The 20,967-nt window shown below is 43.0% G+C and overlaps 1 protein-coding gene across 1 annotated transcript in view; it reads right to left on the minus strand.

The window, feature by feature from the left end:
• Nucleotides 1–20,092, minus strand: part of SH3GL3 (SH3 domain containing GRB2 like 3, endophilin A3) — a 47,371-nt gene extending 27,279 nt beyond the window's left edge. The window contains exon 1 of the mRNA XM_048956795.1: nucleotides 19,890–20,092. Within this exon, the coding sequence (XP_048812752.1) occupies nucleotides 19,890–19,934 (45 nt within the window). The 5' untranslated portion in view covers nucleotides 19,935–20,092. The remainder of the gene's footprint in view (nucleotides 1–19,889) is intronic.
• Nucleotides 20,093–20,967: the final 875 nt, after the last annotated feature.

Consider the following 20,967-nt stretch of genomic DNA (forward strand, 5'->3'; position numbering starts at 1 on the left):
AGGAAATTGGCTGAAACTATAACTTTAGAAAGGGTTAAACATTTAGCACTTCACAGTCAATTCATTTGAAATCCTATTTAAAAATTAGCACTTTGATTTTATATTTTATTTGTGAATCTGTAAGAATTTAGCTCTACTTTAACTAAGGCTTGCTGCAAACTCTCAGCCTGAGGATCCCAGTCTCCAAGTCTTGGCAAGAAGAGGGCCATGGCTGAGCCGACCATCCTCTGACAGCCAGCACAGCTCTGATAGAGGAAAATAGGCAAAATAGGAAAATAAGATGAAAGGTGTCCCTGGCAAGAAGGGATGCAAGCAGTCCAGTACATTCCCTAGACAGAACCAGCTAGGTTCCCACAGAGCCCCACTGACAATTAAAAGCTTGCTGAAGCTCCCAATGCAAGACCAAGTAGACAAACTGGGGAAAAGCAAGCAAAACTGGTGTTTGTCTGAACCACCAAGGTTAAATCAATGCCACAAACACAAATTCTAGGGCCAAAACCTGGTCTTTGTTAGAATATCATCATCTTCATGGACTGCTCAAAAACTGAAACAAGAAGCAGAGAAAGGGTGAGCAAGAAAATCACTTTACCACAGTCAATGACTGTGTTACACACAGCTCTGTGCCAGGGGCAGTCAGTTCTGTTAAGGTACTAAACTCCTGTGTCAGGTTTTCCTGGCAGCCCTATTTGCATGCTCTTCTGAGATCACAGTACATAATTGCAGAGCTGTCACATTCCCCCATCTCTTGAGTATTTCTTTTAAGCTTTGCAGATTTTCTCTGAGAAAAATTAAGCAAGCCAAGCACTGATCACTGATAGCTCCGCACATCTTCCTTTCTCCCCATCACCATTTAAATGAGGAGAATTCAAGTCCCCTTTCTATAGTACATTCTTTATATATTTTAGGGCCAGTAATAACCATATTCACCCCTTACATTTACCTGGTTGCCTTCCAGTTTAGTCTCTTTCCCCCAGTACTGTTTTTCCATTTAGTCTGTCCTCCTCCTAGTTGCCTTACCCCTCTGCATGACTTCTATCTCTTTGCCTCTTCTTGGTTTATTAGAGTTCCCTTTCTATTATGACACACATTTCTCTCTCCATCTGTGGTATTCGTAAGCCCCTGCTCCAACCCCACACAAATCACGCACACACAAAGAGAAACAAAAATAAATCTTTCCTATTAATTTTCTTCCACATGTAGCTCTTCAAATAGGCAGCTTCATGAAACAGATTCCAGGATACTGTAGGTTTAGTGTTACAGCCATCTAGAGCCCATTTCCCATAGATGCACAAGCTCAGTTCACACATAAAATATTGACACCACTGAACCACAGAAATTTCAAAGGAGAAGACAACTTTTTCTTACATTGAAGTTAGAAGGACTGGAATGGGATAAAGAGGCACTGGTGTAAAACATAAAGGCTGACTTTGATCACACCAAGTTTTTGGTCTTATTACAATCTACTTCTTGTGTCCATCTTTTGTAGTGCAAAAATAAAGTTACCAGCGTAGTCATGTCCAAACTACCTGTCACAGCACTCCAACAACAAACCCTGCTGCGTGATCTGAGGGTTCAGATGTCAGGTAAAAGCAACTCTGCAGTGTGCAAGTCCAGATGTGAAGCCAAGCACTTCATTCCATCTTCAGAGCAAGACTCAAACCAAGCTTAAGTAAACAACACTGGTTTTCCTCCTTGTAGACAAATGGGGAAAGCCAGCTTACAGCTTATATTCCACATTACCTTCCAAAACCAGCTGGAGATCAGAGCCACTGCAGCAAGACTTGTTTTTCCTTTTTCTAGTAGGTTCCATTTCATTTTGGGATACGCGTGCATTCACAACGAACTGAAACCAAACCAAGTAGTGCTGAGCTACACAGTCTCCAAGCAAAACACATCACTCACTATTTCCAAATTTATTTTAAAGTTACTTTTTTCTGCACATCCACCCCACAACATATTGCCACTGCAAACGCAGTACAGTGTCCTGTGTCACAGCCAGTAGCACAGTGATATGGGGCAGAAAGAGAAGTACTTTGCTGCTTCTTATGCTGTCAGTATTACAGTTCCTAATATTTTCACAGTGTCTTGTTTGGGACAGCAGGGTCTCCATTCATTTCTTTCTTAAAAATATGACCAAGGCTTATCAGACAGGTGCCTTTGTACCTTTCAGACTACCACACATCCTACAGCCAACGTCCATATAAAATATTGCTTAGTATAAATTCCTTGACATACTCTGTAACTGCAGATGAGTTCCTATGTATGAAGTCTGCTCCTACAGACCGTTGGTTTGTATTTCACAGAATCACCGAATCACAGAATCACAAGGTTGGAAACGACCTGCAAGATCATCCAGTCCAACCACCCTCCCATTCCTATCAGTGCCACAAGCACTAAACCATCTCTCGTAGCTCCTCATCCAGACGCCTCTTGAACACTGCCAGGGACGGCGACTCCACCACCTCCCTGGGCAGCCATTGCAGTGCCTGACCACTCTCTGAGAGAAAAAGTTTCTCCTAATATCCAATATTTGCACAGGCATACACAAGTGTTGAAAAACAGGTCCATGATACTATAGTGAAAATAGTAATATAATGTTTTATTTCACTATAGTATTGTTTTTATTATAATGGAAGTACATAAATTAGCAAAAGAATTCAAGGAACCTGTACAACATATTTATATAAATATATATAATTTTCTTTTTTTTAATAAAAAGTTCATCTATATATTCAGGAACAACCTCTTTTCTGAAAGAGCAGTTGGGCACTGCAGTGGACTGTCCAGGGAGGTGGTGGAATCACCATCTCTAGAGGTGTTTGAGAGCCATGGAGATGTGGCACTGAGGGATGTGGTCAGTTCACAATATTGGTGGCAGGTGGATGGTTGGACCTGATGGTCTTAGAGATCTTTTCCAACCCTAATGATTCTACATTTAATGATTTGCCAACTATGATTCTATATTTATGTATATTGACATAAACTCAACTACAACATAATTCATGGTAAGTATGTAAGGGCATTCTTATGCCAGTTAAGCCTGTTTGACTTAGTCAATTCAGGTTTAAACAGCAGAGGAAAAGTAACTTGGTTTTTATATTTAAATTCTTTCCCACCTCAGTGCTTGATATAGATTGATAAAGGCTTGCAAATCTGATGGACACACATTTTTGGTGGTGCAGATGTAATTCCATGCCTATTAGACAGGTTAGCAGTACATGTTCATTCAACAGTTTGTAAACTATTTCCCTAAGTCACCAATTTCCTACCTTGAGATTTACAGTCACACAGCAAGAGCCTGCTTTGTGTCTAATAGGGGTACCTCATGAATGAGGCCTTCAGGAATTGCTCCAGATGCATGTGTGTCCCTTCTGGTCTTGCCATCAGTATGTATTCATCCTATGAAATTGTTCATAATTAAAATCACGTAAATGATGATAACTCATCCCTCCTTTCCTAAGTGTTCTCTCACCAGCCTTCCCCAGAAGGAGCTGCACGTAATTCTGTACTCTCCAGTACTCTGCTCGAGTTCATACCTATGTTCTTTATTGATGAGAAAGACTGCATTACACTTCATTTATATAGTCCTCTAACTCAAGGTTGAAGGAATGAAGAGTCCCAGGACAACAAGTCCTGTAACAAGCATCCCAGAGAAGACTGCGTTCTTGTTGATATTTTGAGAAACAGATAATAAAGAGAAACAGCTAGAAAGCTGTCTTTGCTTTCAAAGAGGGCTGCAAGAAAACTTTCCTCAAGTTACAGCCTATCAGCTTTTGTTTGTCTCACCATGACACGCACTGTTTATGACTGTTTCACTAACTTTGACCTTCTGCCTTTAAATGGCAGAAGTTCTTTCCCACAGACACATGGACGCTTGAACTTAAGGACACAACAGATAAGTGCAACTGGTTATGTTAACTACCCACACTACTTGCCAAACAGCTTATAAAGTGTTGTAATGCCAGGTCCCAGAGAAGCATTACAGCCTGAATTCTCAATTATCTGCACGAGTGAAGGACTCCAGTGGAGGTCTGTCACATGGACAAAACACTGTCACCATGCATTCAATTCTTCAGATGTGAAGTGGAACTCAAGTCTCCTCCTGCCTTCAGATCTGTCAGCAAAACACATTTTGATTTAAGCTTTAAGTCAGACCCTGGAGCAATGTGAGTTAAGATTACTAGACAAATACAAAATGAGTTAGAAGCATACATCATGATTAATATTTGAGCAGAAAATGTTTTAAGGAATGTATTCCACCACTTCTACAAGGCTACAAGGTATTTTTTTTTCCCCTCTTAAAATGCATACACTATTCATTTAATACCATTTTTCTCTACTAAGCTTCAACAAAAAATGTTAAATAATCATTAATTATATGCAGATAATTTTGGCAAGACCCTCAACTGTCATTGCAACAGTGCTGCTTTTTCTTTCTTTCCTACAACATGTAGTAGTTCTCTCAGCTTCCTAATTACGTGTTTGTTATTCATTTTAAACATTAGCATGGAGTTGAGGAACTAGATACTGAATCGCATGAAAAGGAATGTGTTGTAGATTAAAGGGAAAAAAAAAAAAGAGCAGCTGTCACTAAGCAGCAGCTTGATTACAGCAACAGAGTGCTACCACAGCGCAACTGCAGAGGGCTGGCATTTGCTTTTCCAACAAGCTCTGGCCAAAGGAATTGAGCTCCAATAAAGAACAATTCAAGCCCGGGGGTTTTCCACCTCTCCAGTTCCCCACAGATGAGCTGGACCACCCAAAGGTTATCAGAACTTGCTAGTTATGCCCCCATACTATCTGCCTCAGCACGATCATTGTCCTAAAGGTGGACATTTATCTCTAGGTCCCACCACCTTTTAAACCAGCTGAATCTGGGCATAGCCAATTTGTCTAGCTCTACAGCTGTGACATGCAGTCACATCCAAAGTCTTTCCTTCAGATGTGGTGAACTATCATTCCAAGTGCCTCAAACCTGGCATCTGTATGAGCCTCAATATCCTTCCCAGGCACCTATGCAGGGGAGGTGTGCTCAGGGCCCCCACCAGCTCTGTAACTTTAACTTTGAGTACATCAGTGTGATGAGAAAGCAACACAGGCTTCATGTACGAGTTTCTAAACCACTGTGCTTTTCCCCTCAGTGCCCTCAGGGGCTACTGAACTTTGGGGGCAGCAAAACCACTGAGAAGTACATTCCAAAAATTGAGTTCTTCCTGATGCAAACCCAGAGTTTTCAGATTTCTGTGCCTCCTACTCCTTCCTGCTGGTAAGTCTAACTTATGTGTACTAAAATATACACTCATTCTAGAGAGCAATATCCTTTTCCTAATTAAAGCCTTCACCTGTGTCACGGGCACAAAGCTCTGCACAGAAAGGCTGCCTGCACACATGTGGTCTTTTGATGACTTCTCACTATGGTTCTTCAAAGCAGCATCTGATAACCTTTCCCACTCCTTACAGCTCACAGAACAAGAAATAACACTGGACAAGCCCAAATTAATGCAGCTCTGAGGCGGTATTTTTTACATATTACAAAAAGGCCATTTCAGTTTGACAACCATACCTCTCCTCCAGTCACTGAAAGAAAGTGGAAAAGGACAGCAAAATGCTGAACCTCCAGAAAACAGAGGAAAACTTTAACAATTAAACATCTGATGTGCGTGAGATGATGCACACACCAGGACCCAGCGTGGTATCAGTGGGAATGAATTAAACGCATAGAGATATTGAAGAAAAGCACAGTGTTGCGGACAAAGGAAATTCTTGTCCATATACAAATAAAGTGCAAGACTCTGGACTCTATAATGCGATTTTACATTTCTATAGAGAGTGAGTCACTTCGCACCAGGCACTGACACGTCACGGCATTACTGGGTGTTTGACTAAAACTTGTCTGCTAAAGCTATTCTTTGGCACATGCGCTCTACAACAAAAACTACTTTGTGTTCCCCAACCTTGAACACTTCCCTGACAAATCTCCACTGTGCTTCCCAAAGAACTCAACGCTGCTGCTGGCACATGCATTTATAAATCAGCAAATTGAAAATGATGCTGTACACATCTCAAAAGGAAAACATCTCCGTGAGAATTCACATACACCGCCACAAGCCAACCTACCTGAATTTTTAGGGACATTACTCCATATCAGTGCCTTCTTAAGACTGTGGAGTGATAATAAAGTGTGAGACTTGAGACTGTCAGCTTTTCAAAAGATGAGATACAACTGCATTTCATGAATCCTCTGACAAAAATTCTGATTCATTGATCTAAGACTTCACATGGGCAACAATGATGTACACGAAACCATAATGCTCCACACAGACAGAAACATACTTTTACTTCAGTATTTTATTCTGGAAATCTAAAATAGCGTTCCTTAATCTGCTTAAAATCTTGCTGCGTATGGAGCTGAGCATATCTGCTGAAGGAGCATGTCAAAGGGTTGACAAGAAGTCCTTAATGGTTATCCTTCCTCCCTTCCCAATTTAACTGTTTCTTGCTCAATTCCAAACCTCTATTAAAAATAAAAAAATGAGTTTTCTTGTAAAGTCAAATTTGTCACTTTGGATTCCAAACCATGACCTGCTTTGTGCTCACTTATCCCACCAGAACACAGAGCAGCAGCACAGGAACAGCCCTCCTGCTGGGTGACAAAGGCTGAGCAGAGGAACCCAGAGGTGGGTGTGAAGCTGCACCACTTCCTGCCCCCTTTGGGCGCACTGTTCCACATAGAACAAGATTTCATCCCTTGGATGAAAGGATGAAAGGAATTTCATGCAGAGCAGCTGGAGCAACGAACAACAAGCTGTTCCAGAGAGAGTTCCTCTGGGTGTTAGCACATTAACACTTCTTTCTCCCTTCAAAACTTCACTTGGTAAAAAAGCAATCCCAATTTGGACTTGAAAGAATCCCTCTTTCTAAAGATATTCTCTGTGCCCGTAGCTAAGGTGTGGCTTCCTTCTGACAGACCCCTATGTGCCCACAGAGAAGATGAGAAAAGGTGATTGCACTATAAAACAGAATACCTAACTCTGAAAGCTGGAGATTTAAACAGCTCCACTGCGTGCTCCCTCTCCAAATAACATAAGGACCCCTCATGTTACCATTGCCATTACTCCAAGCCCTGCTCCATTTGAGATGTTTCTACATTAGATGTCTCTCATGACTACATGTAAAGATTGCTTTTACAGATGCTAACAAGTAATTGTCAAAGTGGTCCCTTATGACACTATTTTACCCAAAGAGCACTGGAAGAACATGAAGAGTTATACCACACCTATTTTTCTCTGGTCAGATTGCCTCTTGCTGCCACAGAGTTGCTTTACAACCTCAGCCCAACTCTCCCATCTGTTTTGCCTCATTTGCCGTGCTAGCCCTTACCTAATTGAGCAGAACTCCTTCCTCTGGTACTCTCAGTTGAAATAAGCATACTCTACTCTGAAAGTGAACAAAACATTCAAATATTCTTTCAAGTGGCTTTTCAAAGCTGCTTTAAGCTCTCTAACTCCTCCTGCACCCCAGTGAGACCCTTGCCCTGCCACCAGCTGCAGTGTGGCCAAAGCGAGCTGCTGCAGCAGGTGACCCACCTGAAGGCTCAGATTAAGGCTGCTGCAAACTGCCATGCAGCTGTGCATTCCCAGATGGAATCCCATGGTTGGAGCTGCTTCCAGGAACACAGGACTTGCCCACGCAGTAGAGAGGGATGTGCATACCAAAAGCAATCCAACCATCCACTTAGCAGTCAGGTATTCTTAATAACCTCCTGGTCCCACACAAGATAAGTTTTGCATTACCTTGTTGATGCAATACCTCTGTACTCACCACATGATACCTAGCAATTGTCACTCATTCTAGTGAAAATCTATGTTTCATTTTATTCCAGAACATGCTGGCACACTGTCAGTCACATTCTGCAAGAGTGCACTGCTCTGATTCATAGCTCCTTAAAGAAGGTTATTGCACTCAGTGTTCCCAGAACATCATCTGAACAGTTCCAGCACAATGCCCTGGAAATAACCCCAGAAAATGGATCCTTCATTCTTTTCTCAGGCTAAACTACCCCAGCTTGCTCATGTAAAATGGCTCTCGTGAAAGCTAGCATTAAATGCTGCACTGATGATAGTACAGCCTGCACTCAAGAAAGGCCCACCCAGCTTTCAGTACACAAGCAGCCCACAGCCAGCCTGTGCTGAAAACCCCGCTGTTTCAAAAGGAGAGAGATCAGTCAACACAAAAATCACAGCTTGCATGAGCATAATAGGCAATTAAAATACTTAAATCATTTAAATTGCTGTTTATTCTTGAAAACACTTAACTACATTGCATAACTCAAATATCCAAATGCCCTGCTGCATTTCCCATGACCAAAGATTTCAGCTTTTTAGACAGTTGAAAAACTGTTGACAAACTATTGAAAACTCATGGAAATAATAATAAAAAAAAGAGATTGGTATTTATTTCAAGGCTCAGTAGAGAGGGCTTCATTACCAAGATGCGGAGCATTGACCACCTCTCCCTAGGGCCATACCTTAAGCACACCCTCAACACCCACATGTGAGCCAAATCACTCACAGCTGATTTCAGGGAGCCCTGCCCAAGTAAGGGCCTGGGGAAGGTGAATTTGCACTCAGCTTTGGGGCTGACCTAATTCTGCTTTTGTAAAGTCATAATATACTTACATCACCTTCACTAAATTCCACGGTATCATTATATACTCAACACCACAAACAGTAAATTTGAGTCTCAGAAATAAATTGGCAAGCATTTTTACCACCAAGACAGTTCTTTTGCTGAGGTCAGTCACAGGAGAAGTAACACAGACAATACGCGGGCACTTTTAGTAATGATTTACAGCTCAAAATATTTGGGAAAGTATTCTTAAATCTGACCTTAAGAACTGCTACACTGCAAACAGTTAGGATTGCCAATCTGCATTTTAAAGTTACTGAACAACTGTGTGTTTAGGTAAAGCTTGAAGTTTCCTTGACAGCGCCATCGTTTAAAGTGACAGTTTTAGCAAAGCCATTATCAGTAAATAACACAGTCATCATCCACTGCTGAGCTCCCTTGTGGGCTGTACAGAGGAAGGAGAGCAACAGGACTGCCAACAGAAGTTTTATGGCCAGATACACTGATGACCAAAATCAATATATATATATATAAATATATACATTTTTTTTCTCTACTTTGGAATTAACTTCTCACATTACCATATATTGCTCATCACTGCTTCAGAACAATGCTATTTGCAAGTATACATTACGTGCATGAAAAGTGACAAACCAGATCTATTTATTGCTCTTTCAGGAGCTACTTTTCTCACCATCAGGCAGTAATTCTTATTGAATTCCATTCCCACATAATCAACTTATGATTTGCCCTACAATGTTATTAAACTACTGCTTACATTCTTAGCCCATACGCTAACCCTGTGGATTTTATTCAGTTGCTATAAAATTGATTGATAATTCCATCACCTACCCTTGCTTTTTACTGCACGTTATTTTGATTTAAGTGCCACCATTTCTACCTTCAGAGCAGCCAGTCCCATAGTGTACACTTTTAGTAGCTTTCAGTAGATGGTGAAACACCCAAACCATTCTGCCATGCAGTCAATTGCTGTTACTTCCTACCTGTTCCTGCTGCATGGAGATTGCATACCTTCCCTTTGACTCAGCAAGATCTTTGTTTGCTCAGCTTGAGGGGTTTTTGTTAGCTTGTTTTTATAGCCATTTTGGTCAATGGTTTCCACAGGCCTTGAAGTTCACATTCAGCATTAGAATACTGTAAACAACATGCTTCCTGGTCCTGGGTCCTCTGCAAGGACACATGACTTTTTAGTGAGGTTACAGTTTCATCACCCAAATACTATGAAAAAATCCCAAAATACACTCCCAGCTGCTTTGCAGAGCTTTTGACTTCATTCAAGGCTGCTAGCAGCAATAACCAAGGGAGGAACGAAAGGACTTCAGGTATCTTGTTCTCTTGGTTGATGCAACCTGTGCTCAGGATGAGTTGCAAAATCTAAATGGAACAGACAAATCTCTGACACTTTTGTGCAGCTACAAGTTTTTAATAATCCATACTCCATTCTTTCACATATTAGAAAAACTCTGATATCAGAGTTTAAATAAATATATATACAGACAAACACGCACACATCATCTTTTCATCTCCAAGATGGGTCTAGAGATGAAGCCACCATACGTTTTTGCCCTATTTTCACAACTCGATTTCAAAACACCCTGGTGGTTTCAGGCAGCAGCCCTTCGTTACACACAATACCACAAACTAAAATGCAACTGGGGACCATTGGCTTTCACAGCCCACAGGTCTAACAAAGACATGAATTGTCCTGAATGGCCACGAGGCACAATTCCTTCTGATGGAACAGGAACCCTGTAGAAACGCACTCTGGATTTCATCCATGGGACAGAGAAGAACTTCCCTCATCATACACAGAATTACCTTGTTTTCATAAACAGAATTACCACAGAATTACCTGTATTCCATTGTTATCAAACTTTATAAAATGCCATCTTTAAACAGAAAACATGGAAAGCTGGAAAAAGATTTCCAGTATCATCTATGGAGAACAACACAGACCCTTACAGAGACCCTGGAGAAGCTGTGAAGCACTGCTGCAGAGGAGGTCAAAAGGCACTGTCCTCTTCCATGCTGCCACATGGCTGCTTCTTTTTTTTTTTTTTTTTTTTTAAAAGGGGTTTTCTGCTACAAACCCATTGGTGCCAAAACATGTTAAACTCCAGGGAAAAGGAACCTTTAACCACAGCTTATAAGATCACTGATGGGCAGATCTCAATCATTTACAAACTCACAAGTCAAAACTCTTGCATTCTTCTTGCCAAGCAAAGCAGCATAAATGGCCTTTTCAATCTTGATTAAAATTATGTGATAATTAAGAATATATACAGTGAAATGTGCTAAATATTAATAATACAAATCTAAATTGCTTAGTGTACAGAATCATGGACAGTATTCCAAAATGTGAAGTTTCTGCTTGAAGAAGTAAATGCAAAGAAAAGGAAGATTTGCTGTTTTCCCATCCCTTTAAGATATGCCACGTAGAACCTAAAGAGCAAATGAATGCCTTCACTGGTGCCTATTTTTTATAAATTTGAATTAAAAACAAGAACAACAACAACAACAAAAAGCCACCCAAAACTTGGCAACACAAATTCATAGAACTTCACCATTTTTTGCAAAATCATTTCCTCATTTTCTTAATGCCATTTTCACGTAATCAAAAAAAAAAAAGCACTTCCCAGAAGCAGTGCTGCTTTTGCTTAAGATCAACTCTATTTATGTGCACCTTTTTCCTTACTATCAACAAACTTTTTGTTCATCAGATAAGAGATCTGTACTAGTCCTTTGGCTGCTTCCCAACCATGCAGACAGACAAAGAGGTGCTAAGTGCAAAGTCACAAATCTGTTATGCAAGCCTTCCTTAGCACAAGGCTGCTGGAGCTGAACTTGCTCTTCCTCCTCTGCAGTGCAACCCACTCGCAAGCCCTCATTTCTGCAACCCTGCACTAACCTAACTGAACTCAGCAGAATGACAATAACTAACATGGGGGCTTGAAAGGCAGTTTCCACGTAGTCAGTGTCAAAAAAGCAACGTTAGAAGCAATGAATATTTCTGATAGAGCAAGCATGCAGCAGCTCAGCCTAGACCTTTGGCAGAAAGTCAGCCACAGAGCTGCGCTGCTCAGGGCCAGTGTCATTCCACACAGTGAATTTCAGATCTTCTCTAAGCAGAGCTGGCTCAGAAATATTCCTCTGGAGACCGAAGGGCAAACTGTTTACCTTCTAAGTAATGTCTAGCAGATATATTTTGGGCAGAGGCTATCTGTGGGGAGCGCTCCTATCCAAAGGCTTAAAGACGGAGGAGGAGGACTTAAAGGTTATAAATACAACACAGTTGTACAAAGTAATGGAAGTGCTGTCATCAATTTCCATTTACCCATAATAAAACTGGGGCTTGGAGCTTTCAGAAACAGAGAGGTAAGCCAGTTCACAGCCATAAGCTTCAGGGATTTCCAGATTTCAATGTGTTTCAAGGTTTTACTCTCAATACATTAACAAAAACACCTTGAAAAAAGGAGAAGTGAGGGAGAAAAAGTTTTTTCCACTGAGAAACAGTGTAAACAGTCTTTGAGCATGTGGAGAGCTGCAGGAGAGATCAGGGAAGGGAAGAGGTCTGGTTTGCTGCTCATCCTCCCACCTCCAGAGAAAGGGGGAAAAAAGCCCACATTCAACATCAAAGAATGTAATTTAAGTTTATTACAATTTACATGGGAAAAACAGGTAGGGAGTGTTCAGATGTTAAAGCCACCAAATGATGAACAGCTAACCTTCAAGGTGAGCAGCGCTTGCTGTGTTCCAGTGCCTCCAGGCAGACACCCAAGCAGCTTACACCAAGAGCAGAATTCCATCTGCTGTCTAAAGAAACCTTATCATATTTTCTTTGGAAGGAATTTCTAGAGAGCAGAACTGGAACTGCTGGTTCTGATCTGATGAAAAGTCAACAGCTTTGATTAATAATTCACTTTCATGGGGCTTCATCCCCCCACCATGCACACACCTACCAGAAGCCAGGCCAACAGGTGCTGCATTCTCCACAGGAAAGTGTTCCTATGGCTGTGAATTCTCTGGTCTTAGAGACAGCATAGGCAATGGATCTCTCACTTCCCAGCTGTCTCAGTAGGACTGAGAAAGGCAAGTTCACACTTCTGAATCAAAACAATGAGTTTCTCACCTCCAATCACACACTTGCTGCACTAATATTGTCTTCCCACTTGTTCTCTGCTGGGTTATCTGAAAATCTGAGTTTCTAAACCTTTGCAGTTGCAGAGGGATATTAAAACCAGAAATGTCAGGTGAAATTACTAACCTTCAGCTCTGCGGACCTTTCTCTGAGTCAATGGAATGACACCATTTCTGTAGCCTGGAAACACAGAATCTGACTTTGGTTCTCTCACTGGCTTTCTCCTTACCTCCAAAGTCATGTCACCTTCAAGTACCTTATTTACCTGCACCTGCTTGAGAAAACAGTGGGAACAATGAGATCTACCTGCCTCTGCAAAGGGATAAGGGGCGCTCCTATCTAAGGCTGTTTATACTGTATTTTCTATTGTTTCTTTCAAGAAAAAAAAAGATTTTTCATCTTTTATCTATAACCTGAATGCACAAGGCCAGAAAATCTGACAATCAGAGAAATTTATAAGCTTTTGATTCTTATAATTGTGCACAGTTCCCAACCAGGCTAATGTCCCTGCAACCACTGCAGCTCATTACACCCAGGGACAACACAAAAAAAGTAGTTTAATTTGAACCAGAACTAACAGGGAGCAGAGGCTTGGTATTGTCCTCTGAGTAGAAAACATGCAAGGCTGAGTTGCTGTCATGTTTCACATACGCAGCTGCTGCTATCTGAGATGCTGCAAGAAGTTAAAGGGTATATTCTCCCATTAATATGTATCACTTAATAACGTTAGTAATAGAAACACTGTACAGTGATAGGACACTAGAAGCCTATCAAACAGAATTTGAAGTGTAACCTAACATTTGATGAGCCCTTCCCTAACTGGACTTGTTAAAAGCACTGCTACAACCTACATCTTCGGCTCTCAACTGCCATAGAATTGCAGCAGTGTCTTCCTTCCCTGGACAGGAAAGAGCTGACCAGTGGGAACACAGCACAGAATGAGATGAGCACAATACACCGGGGTGGAAGTGGCATTATATAAATAGAAGCAGATTGATCTTAATAACATCAATGTAAGCCAAAACTTTGTGCTATAGGCTCGCTGCAGAAAGTATAAAGAAGGGACATATTTTATTACTTGAACTACATCAGTGTTAATAGAAGGTGCTGGTGTGGCACAACAGACAAAATACTGTACTAAAAATACTTCCATTCTTCAGCAATTCTTTGCTCTGGAACTGCAGCTATATCACACCACTGAATCTATATAGCTTTCTTACACCAATAGGAAACAAGGGTTTGGGCTGAGGTTTTGCTGTCATACTGTTATGCTGCTTTTGCCTATGTAGAAGACACTGCACTGAGTCAGCCCAGATTTCTATCAGCATAATTAAGCAGAAATCATCCTGCTGTACGTGCATTTCAGAGTCTGTCTCAAATTCCATAGGGGAGTACAATTCATTGTAGAAATGCATCTGCTTAGGATATTTAAGCAAATTGGAGTAACTCCTAGCAAATGGCACTAAAGAAAATCTGAACACAACTGTGTTGCTGCACTTCCCTTATCTATTTGTTTTGCAGCACTGCAGGACTCTCAAGTGCCTGCACTGCAATGCATTACCCAGCATGTGCTGCAATGACTCAGGCAATAACAGCACGAGCCAGGCTCCAGCTCCAGCTTGCAGGATGCCTGTGTAGCACCCTTCAGCAAAGCCAAGAATCTATAAAAGGAGATGTGTTCAAGAAGACAGTTCAGCTTCCGTTCCATATTTTCTGTTGCAATGCTATTCAGATTTTTACATATACATATGGTACATGTAACCTCCAAATGAGAGCTGCATCACTGCTGGATTCCCAGCTTGCAGCACAGATGATCCAACTCCTGCAGGCTTAGAGAGTTGCATTGCTAGAGGTTGTAGAGGCACACAAATGTTGTGTTTGCTAACTTGTATGCTGGCTGAAATACTCAGCATTTCTTTTTCCTACAGTTATGCCTTTCTGCTAGCCTGCTTAGCAAGTTACAAATATAACTGCTAATATAATTGTGAATATACTTAGAAATTTAAATCTTCACAGCTAGCTTCCCACTCCTCCCAACTCTATCAGACTTGTGTTTTTAATATGGAAAACCAGCTTAGTGCAACAAACAACTATCTTTATATTTTGTACCTATTGGCCTCGTACTCCGGTCCTGGAAAACCAATCAACAACAAAAGAACACCCAGCAAGAACTCCATCCTCAAACAAGACCTCAGAAACTTACACAAATCCTCTCCTCTCATCGTTTCAGGAATACAAGATGAGCAGTGCATCATCAGCTGCAGTACAGTTTTGTAATTACCTGATTGCATAACAGGAGTCTCCAGCCACAACACAGGTAAAGATGAGCAGCAGTGACCAGTGTGATATCTTCATGTACATAGAAGACAGAGGAATGTCATTTTGTTGTCCCTGCCATTGGTTGAGGATTTATTCTGCTTTATGAGCCATGTAGAGGAATTAGAATTATCAACTTCAAAACATCTCCAACAATAAACTCAATGTCTTTTCTCCACTATCATGCTCCTATTATTCTAACAGATTTGCAAATGAATACCTCAGATTATGTAATAAAGTCTAGGAACAGGATAGAAGGTGTCCCTGCTGAGGTCCTGGATTCATTGTGCCCAATTCAGGTTAGATGTGAAGGAACAATATCTCTCACAGCTGGATGGTAACAGCTTCTAGTTGCAGGACAGAAATAGATCTGCATGTACCACTCAGTAGTTAGTAAAGGCTGCCTTTTGGTGTCTCAAAGGCAAGGTCAGGTTTTCTTCGTGCAAAGTCTGTCTTTCCCTCAGTTTACCAAAGCATTTAAAGTTTGTTTGCAACTTGTGTTTTTTGCCTACTTGTGTAACCTCACTTTGTGGGGTGAGTGGCAAAGTCCCAGGCCGCTGCAAAATAAGGACAAGCCCAAACACAGCAGCTGAGGACACAAAAATGAAGGAAGAATATTTGCTCACCCTTGAAAGGCCTCAGGCCTTTCAAGTATGCAGGGACCTCCAGCGAGATACACCTCCCGTGGGTTGGCCCTGCCTTCCCACCAGGTGCTCCATCACTGCTTCAAGCTGTGACTCAGCACTTTTTTTTTTTTCTTTTTTTTAAGCTTTATTTTGTCAGGAAAGCAAAGCAAACAAAACCCAACTAACAAGATTTATTCTGTGTGGGTAATAAGGTCTCCATTCTGATCTGGTTTTCAATCCAGCAGATTGGATCAACGTGCCACATAAATCAACAGAGTAACAGCAGAAATCTGGGGGAGAACAAGCATCCTTGTAACTGCTGGTGAGAGCCAAAAGCCAAGGAACAAAAGCCAAGCACACACGATAGAAAAAGGCCTTCAAAAACATTGCTACAAACAGATGACAGATGCACTACTTGAAAAGACAAATGCCATTCAGGACAATACAAGAGAAGTGCCCAGAGCATATAAGTAAACCACTTTCAGAAGTAAAAAATATTGTACTAACTCTGCTTAGAAAACCTGTTCACATTTATCTACAGGCAGAAGAAGCAACACCTGAATAGCTCTGCCCTTTTTTTCTTCACTAACAGTTAGAAAGGGTTTAAGAAGTCAATCTGCATTCATTGACAATCACTGCTCATGCTTACATTGCAAATAAGATATTCACAATAATTGCAGGCCTGTGTTTCACCAAAAAAAGTATTGATTTCTACAGCCTCTGAGTAGTCAAGCCTAAGAAATACACTGCAAATAATCTGTTGATACTGAGACTGCTGCCATAGACGTACTTCTAACACAACTAATTAAAAAAAGACAAAAAACATGGATTTAAGGTCTTACAGCAGTGTCATGGCTGAGCACTCAGAACAACTAAGGGAAGGGAGGCTCCCAACACCCAGCCTCCTGCTTTGAAAGGGACCAACATCACAGCACTGAGATGCCAGCCTGGCTGGGCTGATAGAACACAACAGAAGCTACAGCAGCACCTGCTGAAAAGGAAGGCCATCCTATCCACGCTCTGTACTTACAGTTTTTCTAAACAGAACAGCTCTCTAAAAATACTCCTGGTGAGCATCAGAAGGCACAGCCCTCCCACTGCCTGTGCCCTGCCACGTGCGCAGCCGCACGGAGATCCACCCACCTGCATCAAAGGCTGCACTCGACAACAGGAAAACAGATATGTCAGCATCTGAAAGTGACAGGAGGCAAATTTTCCATTGAGAACACAACTCCCTAGGGCTAATTAAAAAAATTAATCTATTTGAAAACACATCGACTTGAATATTTCAATTCAAACTTACAGTCCACGTAATAAGCACAGTAAAGCTATTTCTAGCACTCCTAAAAGCTATCATCTATTACGCCACAGACACACAGCTTGGTTTGGGTCTATCACTTCTGCATCCCTGATGAAGCAATTGGCAGGGTAGAGAGGCTGGAGTGCAATTGGGTATTGCAACGCACAGACAAACAGCCCAAACGTTACTGCAGCACTGCAAACAAATGCCCATGACTCAGAGCTGCCTTCCAACCCTTGCCCCTGAACAGGTGAAAATCTACACACTCACACCATAAAGAACTGCTATTGTGAGTTTATGGATTGCAAACATGGAGATACGGGGACTTTTTAGCATGTTACAGCATGTTACATCTGAGCTTGGGGGAGGGCTTTAGGAGCCATACAAAGGTGACTGCTGACCTTTTCCTTAAAGTGAACACCTATTTACTCAGCAGTAACTTCACATAAACCACGTTGGCATGCGTCAGACAAACATCCCAGAAGGAATAAGCCAATAAACCTCTACTGCACACACAGAATCAAAAGTATTGGTTCCTTTTTTTACCTCGGAGTCTAAAGCAAGACATACAGAAAATGTATTTCCCCTGGAAAAAAAAAAAAAAAAAAGCAATAAAGAAAACCAAACAGTTCTGCAATAAGTGAGTAGCTGTTAGAAATGCTACACTAAATGATGTATTCGGATTTCTTCTATAACTGTGTGGTCTATAACCCTAGATCTACATCAGTCTATAGATCAGTTGGAACTGCGGGTTATTTCAGTTAAATAGACGTCTGTTGTAACATGGAAATATTATCTTCTGAAAATACAGAGATCTTGTCACTTCTGTGATATGTACTCGCATTTTAAAATCAACTTGTTAAATACAGACTGTCTTAACTCACTTGCTTCATCCTTCAGACTTTTTTTTGTCTCTAGGTTCTGCCAACCTTCAAATATTCTCCTTCAATCACATGTCCTGGCACAATTCTCATTCCCCTCAGTATTCCTCAGCGTCCTCTGGGAAATTTGCCAGTTTTGTCATCTGCCCCCGTTCTCCTTTGGGAACATTAAAGCAAGGAATTAATTTCATTCTCTCCCCGAGCCGTGCCTGTGTCTGCTGTTAGTAGTTACCTTTGGCATCTCTCAGCCTTTCAATACACAAATGATACACCTCCTTAAGTGCTCCCACAGTACTTAAGAGATTCATAAAATGTCCTGCTGAGAGATATCTGCACTTGCTTGTTTTAGCATCGTGCAAAAGAATTAAGCTGAAAGATGGAGTACCGATATTTCTATTGTGTGTGCCCTCACCATCTCATTTTCTGCTACTTTCCACAATTGTTTTCTACATACTTACATGTTTTTATATCATTTTGCTCAATGTCTGATCTGAAGTCTTCCAGAAGGAACTCCTAAGAAGTAAATCGTGTTCTCTTAAGCACCAAAGAAATCCAGCTCCAATATCGGCTTTTTTCCTGCACGAGCATTTTCTACTAAGGAACATTTCCTTCTTGAAGAAGATGCTATTCAGATCCGCTTCCTTTAAAATGCATACTCACTTCTTCATTTGACAATGAAAGGAAACTTCGCATTTGGCCAAAGATGAAGAACGTTATCAAATATTAGACTTATGCATCCCAGTTTCCTACTGTAACGAACACTGGAGGACGTACCACAGCATTTCAGGAAATACCCGGGCAAGTTCAATATATGCTTCTGTTCCATTCTGCCACCAATGCTACCTTCTCCAGCTTCCCCCTCGGTTATTTCGTTCTTCGCTATGTGTACGTGCCCAGATTAAGCAACCTGCCACACTGTTGGCAGCCGTCAGACTGGAAGCATTTGTTGTGGTTACCTCTTTAACTTCCACACTAAAATACCATCTGTGTTACCAACTCGGCACAGCAAAGGCTGCACCATTTACAGTACGGTGGCTGCAGAACAAACCAAAGCCTTTGCTAAGCTGTCCTTGGGTTTATTTACCCAGAGAGCCCTCATTTTTGCAAAGAGGCAGTGAAAGTTGACTAAATATCTAGGTGTGTGGCATTCCTTGAGACTGATACAGAGCACAGAAGAAATAACACTACTGACAATAAATGCTAGATACAATTACTCAGCCTGTCAGTATCTGACCAAAGCCATGTTTGGGCTGGAGAGACCCCAGCTACCTGCTGCAGGACCTGCAGAAAGGCAGCTCAGCGGCTCTGAGCCTTTATTTCCCGTGCTCCAAGCAGGAGCAGCTGTCAGCTTGGCCAAACAGGTTACAGAACTCATATTAGCACTGCCATCATCATTAAGGAGAGACGGCAGGAGGACAGATCTCCGGGGAACTCACAAACTCCTCCACTGGAGAACCCCACCGTGCAGCACTGCGGGAAGGGAAAGTGGGAAAGCTGCAGCGGGAGAGAATGTGAAGGCTCAGGAAGATTTGAGTACAGCATCCAGAGAAGGAGGGAAAACTCTAGAAACGCAGAGTACCCCCTATAGGACAGATGCGTGGTATGCCAGGTAGGGAAACAGCAGGAGTCGTTCAGCGAGGACAACAACGAACTCTGTGGGGACGGCCGGTACCTCACAGCTCCCGTCTTTAACTGAGGCCACGGGGCACAAACCAGAACCAGCGCAAAAGAAATGCCAGTAACAAAAGCAATAATTGGAAGCGAAGAGCCGGGCCCCAGGAGATGGGAGGGCAGGGGCGGCCCGCCTCGCACGCTCTCCTCGGCCGGCCGCGGGGCACCCAGCGAGATGGGGCCGGCGGTGCAGCCGCCGCCCCGCAACCAAAGGACGCGCCCCGGGGCGGCGATGCCAGAACCCGCACAGAGGGAGAACCCCAGGGAGCCGCTCCTCCGAGTCCAGCCCGCCGCCGCCGCTCCCTTACCTGGCTGGCTTTGTGAAACTGCTTCTTGAGCCCCGCCACGGACATCCTCCCGCCGCGGGCGGCTCCCCGCGGAGCCCGTACCCCGAGGCGGCTGCCGGCGTGCGGCGGCTCCGGGCAGCGATCCGCGGCCTCTCGCTGTGTCACCCGCACCGCCGGCCCCGGAGCCCCGCGCGGGTGGAAACATCGCGTTCCGAACGGGCTCGGCGGTGCCACCCTATTGGCCGCCGTTCGTGCCCATGCAAATGACACAGCCGGAGTCGCCCGCCCATTGGACGCGCGCGGGGGACTATGCAAATTGAGCGCCCGAAGACGTCTACGCTACGGTGTTGTGTGAAGACCGCAGAGCCGGCGGGCTCGGCCCGCACTGCGCTGCCGGGGGGCGCAGCGCTGAGCGGCGCGGGGGTGGCGGCGCTGCGGGGCTGAGCGGCGCGGGGTCCGGCTGCCCGGCTGCCTGCTGTCCAGCTATCCGGCTATCCGGCTGGGCCTGCTTTCCTCTTTGTAGGTCTCACTGCTACACGACATCTTAATTAAATGGATGCTCTTAGCGCATGAAAGCTATCGCAGCAGTCCAGAGCATGACTGCCTGGGGCTGTGCAGCAGAATAAGCCCACTCTGTGGCTGTTTTTTAATTATTATTATTATTTTTAAAGGAGCAGCAGGAAGGCCAGGAGAGCTGCACAGATGGGTGGCTCAGCTGTGTGCTTGGTTGCTGCAGGATGAAGCGATTGCACGCATATGTCTGGTTGTGGGTCAGCAATGTACCCATAGGTAGGGGTGGTCTTGCCCCCCCAGCAAAGAGCTGGCACTGGGCTGTGAGGTCACTTGGCAGTGATGGAGCTGGGAAGTGCTGAGAGAGAACCCTGGGTGCTTGCAGGACCACAGAGCTCTCACTGGCAGCCTGCAGGTTTCATTGGCCTGGGTGAGCGAGACGTTTGCAGAGCACGTTACAATTAGCTCACAGACTCATAGAATTGTTAAGGTTGGAAAAGACCGCTAAGGTCATCTAGTCCAACTGTCAGCCCGTCACACCATGCCCACTAAGCCGTGCCTCAGTGCCACATCTACTCTTTCCTTGAAA

Source organism: Lagopus muta, chromosome 10, assembly GCF_023343835.1.
Source record: "Lagopus muta isolate bLagMut1 chromosome 10, bLagMut1 primary, whole genome shotgun sequence".
Taxonomy (NCBI): domain Eukaryota; kingdom Metazoa; phylum Chordata; class Aves; order Galliformes; family Phasianidae; genus Lagopus; species Lagopus muta.